The following is an 18,611-nucleotide window of genomic DNA, read 5'->3' on the forward strand; positions in this document are numbered from 1 at the left end:
TAGGCAAGTGAAAGCTAAATGACTCCATGAGACATCAAGAAATAATAAAAGAATTGAAATTTTTTAGAAGAAGAAAATATGAAATATCCCATTGAGAAAACAACTGACCTAGAAAACAGATTGAGGAGACATCAATTAAGAATTACTGAACCTGAAAGCAACAATCAAAAAAAGAGCTTAGACATCACATTTCAAGAAATTACCAAGGAAAATAACCTAGAACAAGAAGGTAAATAGAAATTAAAAGAATCCACCAATCAGATTTTGAAATATCAAAATGAAAACCATCAGAAATATTATAGCCAAATTATAGAACTCCCAGGTCAAGGACAAAATATTACAAGCTTCCAGAAAGAAATAATTCCAATGTTGTAGAGTCACAGTCAGCATAATAAAGGATTTAATAGCATCTACATTAAAGGACTTGAAGGTTTATAATATGATATTCCAGAAGGAACTAGGATTATAACCAAGAATCACCTACCCAGTGAAACTGAGTCTACTTATTCAGGAAAATAATGGAAATTTAATGAAATAGAGTTTTCAAGCATTCCTGATGAAAAGATCAGAGCTGAACAGAAAATCTCATTTTCAAATACAAGACTCAAGAGAAACATAAAAAAGGTAAACAGAAAAGAGAGGTTAAAGGATTGAATAAGGCTGAACTATATGCATTCCTATATGAGAAGATCATACTTGTAACTCATAAGAACTTTATTATTATTAGGACAGTTAGGAGTATACATGGACAGGGGGTATTGACTATGAAGGGATAATATGAAAAAAATAGGAGGTGAGAAAAAGGGATATGCTGGGAGAAGGCAGAAGAGAGACATAGAAATAGGGTAAATTATCTCACATAAAAAGGCAGGAAAGAGTTTTAACAGTGTGAAAGAAGATGGGGGAAGAGTGGCAAGCAATGCTAACTTATTCTCTTTGCAAGTGGCTCACAGAGGGAATAACATTCACACTTAAGGGCACAGAAATCTATCTTACTCTAAAAGAAAGAAGAGAAAAGGATAAGAGAAGGGGAGGTCATAGTAAATAAGAAAATACTTGTGAGGAAGAACAGGGTGAAAGGAGACAGAGAGAAAAGGATAAACAGAGAGAAAATAAGATGGAGGGAAATATATAGTAAATCATAACTGAATGTGAATGGGATGAAATTGCTCACAAAATGTAAGCAGATAACAAAGTGGATTTAAAACTCGACATACATTATTTACAAGGAACTCACTTGAAGCACAAAAACACACACAGAGTAAAGATATCTGGGATAGACTCTATTATTACTTGAAGTAAAAAAAAAGTGGAGGTAGCAAACATGATCTCAGGCAAAGCAAAAACAAAAGGAGATCTAATTAAGAGATGAGGAGGGAGACTACATCTTGATAAAAGGTACCATTGTCAATGCAGGAATATCAGTAATAAACATTTATGCACCAAATGGCATAACATCAAAAATTTTAAAGCAATTAAATAATTACAGGAGGAAATAGTAAGACAAGATTAGTGGGGGACTTCACCTTTCCCCTCTCAGAACAAATTAATCTAACCAAAAAATAAGCAAGAAAGAAGTTAAGAAGGTGAATAGAATTTTAGAAAAGTTAGATATGAGAGACCTCTAGAGAAAACCAAATGGAAATAGAAAGGAAAATACCCTTTTCTCAGAAGTCTATGGCAACCTCCACAAAAAAATTAATCACATATTTGGGCATAAAAACCTTATGACAAAATGCAAAAAATCAGAAATATTAAATATTAAATGAATATTTTTCAGATCATCATTCAATAAAAATTATATTCAATAGAGGGGTTGTGGAAAGAGGAAAATAGATTTTTAAAAATTGGAAACTAAATAATCTACTCCTAAAGAATAAGAGGGTAAAAGAACAAACCATAGAAACAACTAATAATTTCATTAAAAAGAATGACAACAATGAGAGAATATATCAAATTTTAAGGGATACAGTCAAATCAGTATTTATAGGAAATATATATATCTTTATTTGGAAATATATAAAATTTAAATGTGAGGGAGTCAGAAGAGCATAGAAATCCCCATAGTCAGTGAACCTTTGATTTCCCAACTAAGTGGCAACTCAGCAGGAGTAACATCTAGAATAGTTGTCTATATTTTCTTCCTTTTCTTTCCTTCTCTTGCCTTCCTTCTTTCCTTCCTTCCTTCTTTCCATTCTCTCTCTTTCTCTCTCTCTCTCTTTCTTTCTCTTTCTTTCTCTCTCTTTCTCTCTTCCTTCCTTCCTTCCTTCCTTCCTTCCTTCCTTCCTTCCTTCCTTCCTTCCTTCCTTCCTTCCTTCCTTCCTTCCTTCCTTCCTTCCTTCTTTCTTTCTTTCTTTCTTTCTTTCTTTCTTTCTTTCTTTCTTTCTTTCTTTCTTTCTTTCTTTCTTTCTTTCTTTCTTTCTTTCTTTCTTTCTTTCTTTCTTTCTTTCTTTCTTTCTTTCTTTCTTTCTTTCTGTCTCCTTCTATCTTAGAATCAATACTGTGTATTGATTCCAAGTCAGAAGAGCAGTAAGGGCTAGGAAATGGAGGTTAAGTGACTTGCCCAGGGTCACACAGCTAGAAAAATCTAAGGTAATATTTGAACCCAGGACTTCCCATCTTTAGGCCTGGCTCTTGATCCACTGAGCATCTTGATGCCCCCTGCAAATAAAATTTCTTTTAAAGTGACAATTACATCCTATGTTCAATATTTCCAAAGATATATTAATTATTGACGTGGGTATTCTCTAATGCATACAACACTGAATATCTATGCCTTCTCTTCTTTTATAACTCTTATCCATATTATACTTCAATTCCTCCAGAGGACTAATCACAGAGGGCTCCCTCTTGATGTTTTCGTATTTTGGTGAAATCGTTGTAATATTCAGACTGTCCTTTTATTATACTTTGCTCTCAATAGATAACAAATATACTTACTTTCCTAAATATTCATTTCCTGGGGGGAGTATAGAACTGTGGAAAGAGCACTAGCTTTGGGGTGAAAGGACCTGGGTTCATATTCTTTATGATTTGTAATATTTGTGTCACTTTGTGTCACGGGCAAAGTCAACCCTTGCCCGAGACTCCAGGGTATCCTGACTGGTGGTGAACGATCAGTCAACAAAAATGACAAACAGAAGACAGCTTAATCATAACAGCCATTAGATTGCTTTGCGTTTGACAGCTGCTCCGCTTTCCCGATGTCCGATCTTTATTTTTATACCCATTGTCTTGGCACGCATATACACAAAATCAAAGAGAGATAACTGGAAAAGTAACACATCAACTTTTAACAAATCACTTGATTAACTTTCTACATTCTTGTATTGTGATTACAGACAGAATAAAGGTTGCACACAAGATAAGCGATTTTGTCACAGGTGGCTTAATTTTCTCATTACCCTGTGAGAAGTTTTGAGCTTACAAACAATCAAGGAAAATTATGTATTGCTTTTAATAAAATGGAATAATTAATCAGCAGTTCTTAGAAGACAATTCAACAATCATATCATGGAGGCTGAGGGGTCTGGGAACACAATTCAAATTTAGACTGGTAGCTTCTAGGGAGTTACTGATTTGTGTAATCGAGTCACTGAGGCATACTAAAGCTTGATGTACTTGTAAACTTATTGCTTGGGCCTCTATGATTGATTTTTGTGCTGACTTCATGAGAATAGGCTTCTGTATGTGGGAAAGTTTTTGGCTTGGCCTGTAGCTGCGGTTTTGCTGGGAATTATGTACCTAAGTAAAAGTTAACCCATGATAGTCTTTTTGGGATTGGGTTTAAGGGTCTGATCTTTTGGTGATCTTTTGGAGAATTAGGGTACATGTGTTTTGCTCTTGCATTATTTCTTTTGAGACTAGGGGGAATAATAATTATGTCAATTTATAGATAAGGGGCATTGATGAAAGATGTCATGCAAGGGGGAATAGAGTGGGAAGTCACATCTTGCCACGGACCACTCTGTGGTCTCCCCAGCTACCATGTGTGACTCTGTCAAGGCGTCGTGGACTGATAGCTCCCAGCAACTTTGGGCAAGTCACTTAGTCTCTTTGGGTTTTAGTAACCTCATTAGTAAAATGAAGGGGTTGAATTAGTCTATGATGTCCCTTTCAGCTTTAGGTTTATAATCTCATGATTTTCCATTTTACTTCTTGTGAATGAATCATTGTCAATAATATGTACAGTCAATTTATAATCACTTTTTATATATCTCATGTTTTCAGTGACCACTTGATATTCTACTTTAGAAATTGTGGTCTTTCATGATTTATAGTCAGATAGCTTCACTGAATGGTATTTTAAAAGTTTTTTTTTTTTGGTTGTTTCCTGAGACAGCAATCCATGACATTATTTTATTAAATAAGTTTAATCAAATTACCTAAATCTAGTCGATATTGTTTTGTCTTGCTTGTAATATCCCATCAAACCACTTGGTGTCACCTTTTAACTACTGTAATAAATTTGTTAGCTTCAGTGTCCCTACATGTAGAAAAATAAAAGAGCTAGTCACATACACTGCTAGGCATGAAGGGTAGACCTAAATAACAACCATTTTCCCAGTACTGTATTCTACAAGACAGAAGTTGTCCTTGTTAAAAGTAAGACTATATAATAATAATAATAGTAGACATTTATTTAAGGCTTTACTGTTTGCAAAACATTTTACATATAGTATCTCATTTGAATCTCACATGCCTCCTGTGAGGTAGATGCCGTTTTTTAGATGAGGAAACTGGGGTTCAGAGAATTGCCTAGAATTATACAAGGCATGCCATGCTGTAGTAAATGAAGAGGTGGGGGACCTGAGTCTAAATGAAAAAAAAATGCTATTTCCTTACAAAATACATTCTTTCCAAGCCCCTGCTAAGTAAACCTCCTTTTGCTGAATGTTAGATGATCAAGTGTCTCATTTCATCCAGTCAGGCCTGGCCCAGAACAAGATGAACATGGCAACTCACACTCAATGTTGCTGCTCATTGAGGACCAACAAACCTTTCTATTTTCCCTGTAGCTATTGTTTTCCTGAGTTCACAACATGTGCTCCCTGAAAGCAGGGATTCTCATTTTCCTATTTTTATTGCCATCAGTTAGCAGGGTACTTGGCTCATAGTAAATAATCAATGAATTCTTTTACACTTTATTTTTTTCACTATCAGCTACTAATCCTTTGTAGTTATATTCATTTCAAATTAGCAGCATTCAAAAATGATAAAAGAAAAAAAGAAACAAAAGCTTGGGGTCTATATTCTGAAAAGTAGGGGGCAGGGAGAGTCGGTTCATCTATTGATCTGCCAGTGACAGGAGGTACAATAAGCCTGAAATGATTTATATGTTTTGAAAAATAAAGCCCAAATATGGCTCCCTTTGGGCATTAGAGAAAGGCTGAATGAAAAAAAATAATCAGCACAAATGTTGAAATAACTAATGTGAAATTAGGATTGTAGGACAGTGTGTTTACAGTTATTTATTTAGTTTCTGGGAGTGAGGGAATGAATCAAGAGGAGAAAGTCCTATGTATATAGTCAACATATATATTAAAAGAATGATTTATATTACACCCAATCAGATGGAGACATAGTATATCATCACAATATAATTTTTTTTTATCCAATTCTAAATTATTCTTAGAGAATGTTCCTTAGTACACACTAAGGACAACAATTTTTAAAGTGCTACAGTAACTTTCCACTGACCTCTGTAGGTCTATATCCATTTCTTACATGTATAAGACATTTAATTCTTAAAAGTTTAAAATTACCCAGTGCTATTATTCTTTACTTTGAGAATATAAATGAATTAATAGTTTGCTAAAATGTGTATACAAATTTATACTTAGCTATGTTAATAAGTATCTTTTACTATTCTATTAGTATCTTTATGTATTGGAAGTTTATTCATCCTACCCTATGGAATATGAGATAGCATTTCCTGTGTAGAATCTGAAGGAAAAATAAATGAAAAACATAAATATCCCTATTTGCTTTCTTATTCTCATTTGAGAAAGTAACCCAAGAACTTCCTCTTGGTACTTGCAAGACAATTGGTATATATCCTATTAAGTATTTTTCAAAATATCATATTCTATGACTTCTAAGTCTTTAATGTAGAAGCTGCCATGTTTTGTGTAATACTAACTGTAGCTTCATGATATTTGAATTCCTTCTTTCTGCCTACTTGCAATACTTTTTCCTTGGTCTGGGAGTTTTTAAATTTTGCTATCATAGTTCTGGGATGGTTTAGACTCTTTCAGGAGGTAATTTGTGGATTCTTTCTATTTCTATTTCCCCTTTGTTCAAAGAAATCAGGACAGTTTTCCTTGATAATTTTTTTCCTTTATTCTTTTTAAAAATTTATTTAGAATACTTTTCCATGGTTACATGATTTGTGATTCTCACCCCACTTTTCCCTCCCCCCCGGAGCTGATGATCAATTCCAGTGGGTTATGTATCATTGTTCAAAACCTTTTTCCATGTTATTCATATTTGCAATAGAGTGATCTTTTAATATCAAAACCACAATCATATCCCCATGGAACCATGTGATCAATCCTATGTTTTTCTTCTGTGTTTCTCTTCCCACAATTCTTTCTCTGAATATGGGTAACATTCTTTTTCATAAGTTCCTCTGGATTGTCCTAGATCATTGCATTGCTGCTAGTAGAAAAATCACTTGTGCCACAAAAGATGATCTGTGAATTCTGTCAATTTCAATTTTATTTTCTTGTTCAAGGATCTCTGGGCAGTTTTCTTTGATAATTTCTTGTAATTTCATGACCAAGGTTTTTTCTTCATCATGGCTTTCAGGTAGTCCAATAATTCTCAAAGTGTCTCTCCTGGATCTATCTTCTAGGTCAGTTGTTTTTTCAATAAGATATTTCACATTTTCCTGTTTTTTCATTCCTTTGATTCTAGTTTATTGTTTCTTGATTTCTCATGAAATCATTAGTTTCTAGGTGGTCAATTCTGATTTTTAAAGCCTGGTTTTCCTCTATCAGTTTTTGGTTCTCCTTTTTCAATTAGCCCATTTCTTCTTGTATCACTTTCTCTTCTCCTTGCATTACTTTTATTTCTTCTTGCATCACTTTCATTTCTCTTCCCCACTTTTCCTCTGCCTCCTTTAATTGGTTTTTGAAATCTTTTTTGAGCTCTTCCAGACTCTGTGTTCAATCCATATTTTTCTTTTTGACTTTGTATATATTTCTTTTGCTTTCACTGTGCCCTTCTGTGTCTGTACCTTGCTTAAAATAAAATTCTTTAGAGTTAGGTGCCTTTTTTTTGTTTGCTCATTTTTACAATCTAATTATAAGTATATTCTTTTTTTTCTGGGAAGTTGGTGTACCCTCTTAAACTTCAGTCCTTCCTTGATGCTATTTTCAGCTTATTTTCTGGGTTGTTACTTTTTTACCAGATAGTCTGAGGGTTGAGAGCTCTGAGAGCCCCTTGTCCTGCTGATTCAATTGGACCTTGAGATTCTGATAGCTTAAATACTTTCCTCAGGCTTGATTGAAAGCTTTTGATCTCACTCTAAAATTGATTAGGTCAGGGGCTATTTAAATTCTAACCCCAGACTTAGGCTCACATTTTCAGTTTCACTGTATTCTTGATTCAATCAGGCACATTCTTGATTGCCCTGTCCTGGAGCTCTGCACTTAATTTTGCACAAAACAATCCAGGGAGGCTCCCCCTGAGAATTGTGTCCTCAACCCAAACCATAGATTATGTCCTCATCTCAAGCCCAGACTGAGTTTACTGGCTTTGCTCTGGGTCCACATGGATCAGCCCCCTTCAGTCCATATGTCCCTGGGCTAGGACTCTAGATTTCTCCACAGGTTTGAAATTTCAAGGGGTATGAGTTGGCTTGGACCACCATTTATCTAGGCAGGCTCTCAGTATCTGAATGTTATCTTGAGCTTAAGTTCAGAACCTGTGACAGCAGATGTGTGTGGGGGTGTGTGGTTTGCTCTTGGCTTGCTCTTCACTCCTTGCTATAGCCTCTTGCTGGCTCTGCTCTCCTCTCACCTCAGTTCCCCAGATGGTCTCTGCCTACCTTTTGGGTTTTTCTTTTCTGGAAAGTTGTTTCATTCTGTCTCCTTGTTGGTTCTTTCACTCCTATATTCATTTTGTGGCAATTATTTTAATCTTGTTCAGAGAGGATTCTTGTGGTGAAATTCCCTGATAATTTCTAGAATGCCCAGGCTCAATTTTTTATCATAACTTTTGTGTATCTCCATGATTCTTAGATTGTCTCTCTTGGATCTGTTTTTCAGGTCAGTTATTTTTCCAGTGAGGTATTTCCGATTTTCTTTTTTTCCCCATTCTTTTTTCTTATTGTTTCCTGATGCCTTAAGGAGTCATTACTTTCCATTTACTTAATTCTAATTTTTAGGAAGTTTTTTTTCCTTCCTTGAGCTTTTGGGTTTCCTTTCTCGTCTGTCTCATTGTTGTCTTTAGGAACTTGCTACCTTTAATGGTTTATTTTGCCTCCCTTTCTATTTGGCCAATTCTAGTTTCCATTTGTTGAACCTTTTTATCACTTCTTTTATTATCTGATTTTTAAACTTATTTTCAAGTTATTACAAGAGTTCTTTTGGGGCCTGACATTCTTTCTCACTTTCCTTCAGGGCCTCATATGTTTCCTTTTTGCTATTATTGTACTCTTTTGAGTTTATATTTTGATTTTCCATATCATTAAAGTAACTTCCTAAGATAAAATTTTTTTCTTTTTTTGTTCACTTTTCTAGTTATTATTCCTTTCCTTTCCCTGCCTCATTACCTTGCCTATCTATTGAGATTGCTCTGCTCCTGGAGTAGAGGGAGTGCTATTCCAAGCTTGCAGTACAGCCTTCTCTGGTGCTTGGGGCAGGCCCAGCTGTCTTTGAATCCCTCAGTGTTTGGAGGTGGTAGTCTAACTGGATCCTTGTGGGGAGTCTTGCAGTTGTTTTGTCCAGCTGGATTCTATACCTCCTGTCATCAGTTTCCCTGTTGTCTCCTATGCTCTGGTGTTCCCTTCTCTGCTGGTTCATTGTCTCAGGCATTTGACAGTACATAGGGTTGCTCTTTGCTGCTCTGCCCTTTCATTACCTCAGGCCGCATGTAAGGGGGTAGGCTGGTGTTGGGGCTATACCCCCACTTTGCCATTTCATTGCTTCAGGACACATGAAATATTTTTGGGCTGCTCTATGTTCTGCCAGTTCTCCCCCAAAGCTGCACTCATTGGGCTACTCTCCCTACTCACACCAGTGAGATATGTCCCTCCTGCTTTCTTCTGTTTTGAGGCACTTTATTTTCTAATTTTGTGTGTTTGGAGTGTTTGGGTGAGCTTAGCATCCCTTATTCTGCCATTTTAGGTCCCTGAATGCAACTCCCAATTAAATGTTAATTGCCTTCTAAGATATGTAGGGAACTGATCCAAATTTATAACAAGAGCCATTCCCCATGATCAAAGGATATGAATTGGAAATTTTTAGAGGAAGAAATCCAAGTTACCAATAGCCACATGGAAAAATGATCTAAAACAATAATCAGAGAAACAAAATTATTCGGAATTGCCATCTTATACCAAAAGATTGGTAAAGTAGACAAAAAAAAAAGACATACTAAAGGAGCTGAGGGAAGGCAGATACATTGATACAATGTTTGGTAGAACTCTAAACTGATCTAGCCATTCCAGAAAACAATTTAGAACTATGCCCAACAAACCATTAAAGTGTATGTTTTATACTATATCACAGGGACAGATAGGTCATGCAGTGGATAGAGTGCCAGACCTGGACTCAGAAGACTCAGCTTTCTGAGTTCAAATCTTGTCTCAGACACTTCCTGGATGTACGACTCAATAAGTCACATAACCCCATTTGCCACAGTTTCCTTGTCTATAAAATAAGCTGGATAAGGAAATGACAAACCACTCCAGTATCTTTGTCAAGAAAACCCTGAATAGGGTCATGAAGGGCTAGACATAACTGAAATGAATGAACAATATCCTTTGATCCAGTGATAACCACTATTAGGTTTACAGCCTGAAGAGATTAAAGAAAGAAGAAAAAGGTCCATACATACAAAAATATTTGTAGAAACTCTTTTCATGGTGGCAAAATTTTTGAAAGTGAGGATCTGTCAATCAGTTAGGAAATGGCTAAATAAGTCAGAGCACATGTGTGTGTGAAGTACTGCAATTGCACCATAAGAAATTGTGATATGAAGGGGATGATTTTAGAAGAACATGGGAAAATTTGTATCAATTGATGCAAAGTGAAGTGAGCAGAAACCAGGAGAACAATTTATATAACAATACTGTGAAGACTTTGCAGCACTTAAAAAGTTTGATCAATACAATGCAACCCAATCACAGCTTCAGAGTATTCACAAAGAAAAAATGCTCTCTCATATCCAGATAGAGAGGTGATGGACTCTGAGTGCAAATTGAAGCCTTTTGTTTATTTATTTTTAGAATGTGGCTAATGCAAGAATTTGTTTTACTTGAATATAAGTGTGTAGAGGAGGAATAGGTGACAGGGAATGAATTCAGAAAAAAAAGTAAAATTGAACTTTAAAACGGTATTAATTAATCCTTTTCTTCCACCCCTTAAGCAGTCTTCCCCTCTTTTTGATAATAAACTCATAAAATGTTAATCTTCGTATCATTGTTTACCAACTTTAAGTAAACTGGGGACACTTCTACTTTCATACTCTTAAACCATTAACAATTACTTTGTTCAAAGATCCCCAAATATAGATCTGGAAGCAGAATTAGCAAATAGCACCCATGATCCAACATCATAATGGAAATTCCCAAAAGGCAAAAGCACTTTTAACATACATCAGAGACTGGACCTTTCCTATACAAAAGGTAATCCTGGGAAACCATCTTTTGAAGTTGCTATACCATTGCTGTAGGGTTCCAGGCATAAACAAATCATAATAGTATTAAAGATGTATTCAAAAGCTGACTCTAATGAGCAAAGTGTTTATGGAGCAAACTTATGAAAATATATCTAATATTTCACATGATTGATTTCTGAATCCTTGAGTTGAATTGGGGTTCAAATTTTATGGAACTCAAACCTCCCCATTGTCTCCAGTCTGGAAGGCTGGCAAGCAGTTTCCATAGCTTCTTTGTAATGTCAAAGACCCATACTCAGCATCTGAATGAGATGGTGCCAGTATGCAGAAGGAAGTAGGACTTTCAAAAGAGCTTCTGGTCTGGGCATGGACTATGCCATTGTCTTAGGATCCTTTCTTTTGTCTTGTTGTTGATTGCCAATATGATGCTAATGTTTCTGCCATGACACCTTTTTGATTGGCATCCCACAACCCCCATTCCTACTTTCCTTAATAAAGGTAGTTCAGCTCAGTCACCTCAGAACCTCTGACCATCTGAGAAGTTGACCTGCTGACTTTATTTCACCACACTATGTCTTGTCTCTGTGTTTCTTATTTATTTGATTTTTCTTTGTTTTATTCTTTCTAGATAAGCTTAACCCTTTGCTTTCCAGTGTCCAATTTCCCTCCACAGATGATTCAAACCCATGCAAGGATATCATGTATGAGCTGTACTCTACAATTACCCCAGTTCAAATTGGATTTGAAAGACTGTGGAATCCCATTCTCATCTCTAGGCCTCCCGAGACCTGAGTTGGCTCTACAGAATATTCTTTAATAAATATCTTTTGGATCTGTAAGTCTTGAGCATGGGTTTCTTTTTCCTTCTGTAGTAAAGACACAGGGTTACCATATCATTCATATGAATAGGCATTTCCCACCAAAGGAAGGATAAATTGTCTCCTACTCATTTTTAGATTCCTCAAACCTGGGGACCCTTTATTTCAATTGTTTTCTAGTGACCCTAGTCACATACTAGAGGATCTGTGGGAAAACATGGATAAGAAACACCCAAGATGAGAAGGAATGCATAAGTTGTAATTTTACCAATTAAAGGAAACTCATCATCCTACAAATTTGCATCAGCTTTGTTACTCACCTTATCAGTATACTCTGATCCACTGTTTGGAGAGCAAAGAAAGAACTTCCAAAAACTTATTCCCGGAAGGTGCCAAAGCCAACTATCTCTTCATTTCCTACTTAGTTGCACTCCTCAGCATTTTTCCATAGCTGGTTAGAGATACCTTCCCACTTCATGTAGCTTTTCAGATTCCTTTTGTGTGTTGTCTTTCCCCAATAAATTGCAAGCTCCTTAAGGCTAGCTACTGCTTTTTAAAAAATCTGTATTCTCAGCACTTACCACAGTGCCTGACATAGAGTGGGTGCTTAATAAATGATTTTTGACTTACTATTGATGAGATCACCAATTTGCTGACATAATGAATCATAAATTGTACAGCATATGTATTAGTCACTTCCATAGCTTTAAGGTTTAAGAGGCTTATACTTTTATTCTGCAGGAGAGATGTTTGGAGTAGTAAGCATCATTATCTGCAGATTATGTATCCCAGGCTATCCTTGAGGTTCTTGGGAGCTTCAGAGGTTTTGTGAGGGTGAGAAGGTACAAAAATGAATAAACTTCTACTGGCTGTAGTAGATTGATTGGAAAAAAGGAGGCCAGAAGAAAGAAGCCAAAATAGGCAGGGCTTCCCAATCTATAGGAAACTATATGCCCCAATTCCCCAACAACTTCCAAACAGCTGGTGAATTTTTCTGGGAAACTTTTAGAGGGAAAAGAACTGCAAAACTCCACAATAACAATAGGGTTTTAGCCCTGAGGGAAGTATATATTTATTATTATCAGGATAAGTCTCTACCTGCATCATTTCCATCTTAGTAAGAGGAAAAATTGCTCTGCTCAAAGTCTAGGACTTATTAAGGGAGCTCATCTCTTCTTTGAGGGATCAGATGTCCAGCACTAGATAAGAGCAACTAGGAACCATTTGCTCTCATTTTCTGTACTCTCATGTGAGAATCTGTATGTTAATACTGAAAGATAGTGTGGTTAGTGGAGAGAGTTGACCCTGAAGCCATAAGAACCTGTTTTCTAGTTCTGCCTCTGACCCATCTTGGCTGTGTGAACCTAGGCAAGTCATTGGACCTCTCACTGCTCTAGGAAGCTCCCTATGACTTTCAGTTGCAAAGAAGGGGTCATCTTGCATTAGTAGTAGGAGTTCCCTCATTCCCAGCACTTATCCCAGTGCCTGACACAGAAGGTGCTTAATAAATGATTTTTGATTCATTAAGCCAAAGGAATGGGTTCACTTTTTAGTCCTATGTTAAGACTATTTTACTGAAAATTGTAGGACAGAAATACACTACTTTCAATATGTAACTTTCTTTGATATCAGAGGCTATATAATTTTTAAAATATGTCTCCCATGACAGGATGTAAGTTGCCATGTCAAATTTAGTAATAAATAAACAAATGAATGAATAAAAAAAAAACTTAGAGACTGAAAAAAAAGGTAGTTGAGGTTGGGAATAAAAAAGACCAATAGCACTTAGATGAAAGAACTTTCCTTCCACTCCATAGTCTTCTTGATAAAGACTTACATTTTTTCCAGTTTTTAGGACCAATTTTTCAGCATTTATGTGGTCTAAAAAATTAGGATGTGGTTTTCTTCTGCGATAATCTTCTTCAGTAAAGGGAATTTCAGGATCATCCTGTGAAACAAAATGTGGATTTTGTATATTTGAACCAGTTGATACTTTATAGATTACAAATTTAAATTCTTAAATTAACCTGTATGGTGATATCATAATTCCTATTTTAAATGATTTATCCAAGGTCGCACAGTTATTAAATAACAAAGCTATGACTTAAACCTACTTTCTGAATGATTCTAAATCCAAAGTTTATTAAGATCACACATAACTTTAAAATCTCTTGCTCACTTTAAAATTCTTAAAATTATTTTATTTTCTTAAAAATTTATCTAGTCATATTTTCATATTTTATATAAAATATTCATTTATATAAATATATTTTAGGGGCATTTGGTGCATAGTGAATAGGATGCCAAAACCATAGTCAGGAAAAGTCATATTCCTGAGTTTAAATCTGACCTTAGTCACTTACTAGATGTGAAAGTCACTTAACCTTGCTTGCCTCAGTTTCCTTATTTGTAAAATGAGCTGGAGAAGGAAATTACCAAATCATTCCAACATCTTTGCCAAGAAAACCCCAAGTCTAAAGAGTTAGACCCAATTGAAAATGACTGAACAATAACATATTTATATTATAAACCAATATATGATACCAATATACAAAATTTATATGAAATATGTTCATTTCATAGTTATATAGAAGTTTATTTTGATATAAAATATCTTATATTTATAATTTAACAAAATTCTAAAATGGAAAAATTATGCTTTTGAAAATATTAAACTGTAAAAATGGAGATTTGAACCCTGGACTTCAATCCTCAGAAGTCCTTGCTCCAGTTCCCAAGATAACCTCTAATCTCACTGAGATCCCCACCTGGGCAAGATCAAAATTTCTATTTAAAATGGCTGTAAAGCCTACTGAGGTCTCTCTTCCTGCTTGCGCTTCCAAGCACATGCGTCTCTCATGATATAGTATAATAAGCGAGTGGGCAATTTGGCCCTCCTCGGCACATGCTCTCTTATTTTGTATTTTCTTTATATTTTTAATCTTTAATAAACCTCTAAAATATAATACTTCTAAGAGAGAAACTAATTTTAACTGCTACAAAATCCAAATCTCTGGGTCTGTTAGAAGGATATGCTAGCTTCCCCTATCCTCTCTCTCATGCTCATGGTATCTGGTAATGAATTGAATTTAAAGACTGTATTTATTTATTTAAACCCTTACCTTCTGTCTTAGAATCGATACTGTGTATTGGTTCCAAGGTAGAAGAACGGTAAGGGCTAGGCAATGGGGGTTAGGTGACTTGCTCAGGGTCACACAGCCAGGAAGTGTCTGAGGGCAGACTTGAACCCAGGACCTCCCATCTCCAGGCCTGGCTCTCAATCCATTGAGCTACCCAGCCACCCCCTAAAGACTTTATGATAAATTAGCAATTAGTATGGCTATTCAGTGTGAGGCTCAGCTGAGAGAATTAGTATATATTTATGTTCCAATCCCCACTCCTTTCCTCAGTCCTTGATTTATCTATCACTTGGCTCTAGTGGGGGTGGGGGGGCTTAACCCCTAGTTTATGCTAATTTCCTTAGAAAGAATGTAAATATTTAAATTGAAAGACAAATTTCTTCTCCACCATTTACTATCTCCTCTGTGTACTAATCTCATCTCTATTTATTATGTGATCAGATTCAGTCCCCCATAGTGTGACTTTTGGAAATTTTGGTTTTTCAATCAAGGAGGTTGGTACTTAAATTTCATGAGGTACAGTGGAAAGAACACTGAATCTGGAATCAGAGGACCTGGGCTTGAATCGTACCTATATGATTGACTTAAGATCTTGAGAAAAGTTACTTCACTTCCCCAGGTCTCTGATATCTTATCTATAAAATGGGAAGATTAATCATCTTTAAGATCCCTTTTACTCTAAAGCTATGATCCCAAGGCTAAATTTCCATGAACTGATAGCTCTCAAACAATAAAGTTATGCTACTTCATCACCTTATTGTCTTTGACATACTTCCCCCATTGATCATAAAAAAATATTTATTAGTACCTGCTATGTACTAGGTACTGTGTTAGGTGCTAGCAATAAAAAAAAAAAAACAGGCAAAAAATTGTCTTTGCTCTAAAGAAGATTAAAAGCTAACATGAGGGACAAAATGCAAACAAATGTATACAATGCAACTATATTCAGAAGTAAATGGGAAACCATTAGCAGAGAGAAGATATTTGAATTAAGAAATTGGAAAAAGCTTCTTGTAAAAGATATAAGATTTTAGTTGGGTCGTAAAGGAAACCAGAGAAGTCAGTAGACAGAGATAAAAGAGAGCATTCCAGGCATGGAGAGCAACCAGAGAAGATGCCCAGAGCCAAGATATGGAATAGCTTGTTGAAGAAATAGCAAAGAGGCCACTGTCACTGGATCAAGACTCTCTATAACAGATTCATAATGGGGAGGGGTATTATACTACATTCTTAGTCTGTATTAAGAATGTTATGGAAAATAATTATTATATTATATGTACTATATGATATCTTGTGTCAGAGTCAGATTCCTGAAATAGTTGGAATATTGGTCTAATCCAATGTGGCATTCTGTGTGTTAAACTATCAGCACTCTGAAATTTTGGTAATGGAGAAAGACCTACACTATACTCACCACTGTGAAAAAAGGGTTTAAAGTGCTAAGTATTTGCTACTGAAAACTCCTTTGTATAGTATATATACACAATGCAAATATAATTCATTAGAATAAAAAGTAACAGCAATAGGATAGGATAAATCTTCACTACAGAGCAGTAATGAAAAAATGTTTTTGAATAACATACTACATTTTGCCAATATAGAAAGAACAATAAATAGATTCTAAGCAAAAAAAAAAAAATCAGTGATAGCAGCAAGGAGGCCAGCATCTTTGTAGCAAAGAGTAAGATATAAGAATACCTGAAAGGTAGAAGGGAGCTAGATTATTAAGGACTCTCAATATGAATAGAGGATTTTATATTTGATCCTGGAGGAGAAAGGGAGTCACTAGAGTTTACCAAAATACTGTGGAATAAGATATGTATTATATGGTAGGACCTGTGCTTTAGGAAAATTACTTTGGTGGCTGAATAGAGAATGGATTGGAATGGGAATAGATTTTCTTTCGGCAGGTCGACCTTCCAACAAGCTATTCCAATAGTCCAGGCATGAGAAAAGAGTGAGAGGAGAGGAAATGGATTTCCTTTTCAAAGAGTTTAGCCACAAACTACAGAAGAAATATAGATGATGGGAGGATGGGAGAATCAAGTGGAAGTTTTTTGAGAATGGGAGAGATGTGGGTATATGTGTAACCAGTAGAAGAATCCAGAAGAGAAGGAGAGATTGAAAATAAGTGATAGAATGGGGATAACATAGGGGAAATCAATCTGTTTGAGGATAGATGATGGAATTAGGATTATTTGAGCAGGTAATAGGATTAGTCTTGGTAAGGTATAAGGCTGCCTAATCATGTGAAAAGGTATTGAAGTAGGAAAAAGTCAGGGAAAGAACCTGAATGATAGGAAATGGGGAAGAGGGGAGAAGAGGGTGAATGGCTTCCATTTGTTCCATTGAGAGAATGGAAGGAAAGAGAGCCATGGGAAGTTTGAGGAAGGATGCAAAGGTATAGAAGAGTCACTGTGGAGAGTGGGGTAGTAAGTTGATGAGCAAGGTATAGTATGCTATTTAAAAGAATAAATTACTAGTTAAACATATGAATGAATTGATGTACGATAAAATTAAGCTTTTCTTGTTACTTACAGGGTCAAGGGGTTTGGATCGTGCCCAAGTCAGCATTGTTGATAGTAAGATAAATATTTTTCGTTTTTCAAAATGGCTTGTTTCTTCACTTAGTGCTATAATGCCAAAAAAGAAAGGATGTATTTTTAACTTAAGCTCATTTTATGTATAATTACTTATACTTGTAGTTGTCAAATCTCTCAAATCAATCATAACTAGTATTAGCACTTGTGTATGGATGCGAGTAAATAAAAGTAGAATCAAGTACTTTAGTTTTATCTATCATCAATGGTCAGGTAATAATCTTCATTTGAAGACTTATAGTTTAAAGGGTTATCCAGTCCAACTCACATCTGAGCAAAAAATCTTCTCTACAACATATCTGACAATTGGCCATCAAGCTTTTGCTAGCACACTTCTATTTAGGGAGTCTATGATAATTATATTAATTGAAATTTATAAAGCTTAAGGTTAATAAAGTGCTTTTAGGTTTGAAAAGCATTTTACATACACCATTTTACTTGACTTTCATAACAGCCTGGTTAGATAATTATACCTGATGTACAAAAAGAGGCAAAAGACAACCCTGTTCTCAAGAAACTCACAGTCTAATGGAGGAAACAACCAAGGAAGATGTGCAAACAAGTTACACACAGGATAAATAGGTAATAAGTAAAGAGGAAAGGTATCAGAATTAAAGGGAGGTATGCAAAGATTTTCTGTGTAATATGGCATTTTAATTCAGTTTAAATGAATTGGCCTTAAAATGGTCAGGGAAGCCAGTAACTGGAGATGAGGAGAGATAGCATTCTAGATATGGGAGACAGGCAGAGAAAATGCCCAGAGTCGAGAGATGGAGTGTCTTGTTTAAGGAACATCAAGAAGGCCAGTGTCACTGTATTAAAGTGTATAATCAGGGAATGAGGTGTAAGAAAACTGGAAAGGTAGGTGGGGGCTAAGTTAGGAAATGGTGTTGGGTGACAGAGGATTTTGTATTTAATTCTGGAGCTATGGGGAGCCATTGGAGAGTAGGGGGTAACATGGTTGGACCTGTGCTTTAGAAAAATTGCTTTGCCATTCATAAGCAAAGGATAAACTATGGGAGTGGAAACACGGAGGAAAAGCAACTGCCTGAATACAGAGGTTGAGGGGACATGACAGAGGAGAGACTCTAAATGAACACTCTAATGCAAATACTATCAACAAAGCAATGGGTTCAAATCAAGAAAACATCTAATGCCCAGTGGACTTACGCGTCGGCTATGGGGGGTGGGGGGGAGGAAAAGAA

At 35.7% G+C, this 18,611-nt stretch overlaps 1 protein-coding gene across 2 annotated transcripts in view; it reads right to left on the reverse strand.

The window, feature by feature from the left end:
* Positions 1-18,611, reverse strand: part of AK7 (adenylate kinase 7) — a 147,452-nt gene that overhangs the window by 85,314 nt on the left and 43,527 nt on the right. For both annotated transcript variants that reach the window (XM_001375254.4, XM_056811307.1), the window contains 2 exons: positions 17,345-17,439; positions 13,504-13,614 (listed from right to left, as the gene is read on the reverse strand). In XM_001375254.4, coding sequence (XP_001375291.1) covers positions 13,504-13,614; positions 17,345-17,439 — 206 coding nt within the window. The remainder of the gene's footprint in view (positions 1-13,503; positions 13,615-17,344; positions 17,440-18,611) is intronic.

The sequence above is a fragment of the Monodelphis domestica genome, chromosome 1 (assembly GCF_027887165.1).
Source record: "Monodelphis domestica isolate mMonDom1 chromosome 1, mMonDom1.pri, whole genome shotgun sequence".
NCBI classification, from domain to species: domain Eukaryota; kingdom Metazoa; phylum Chordata; class Mammalia; order Didelphimorphia; family Didelphidae; genus Monodelphis; species Monodelphis domestica.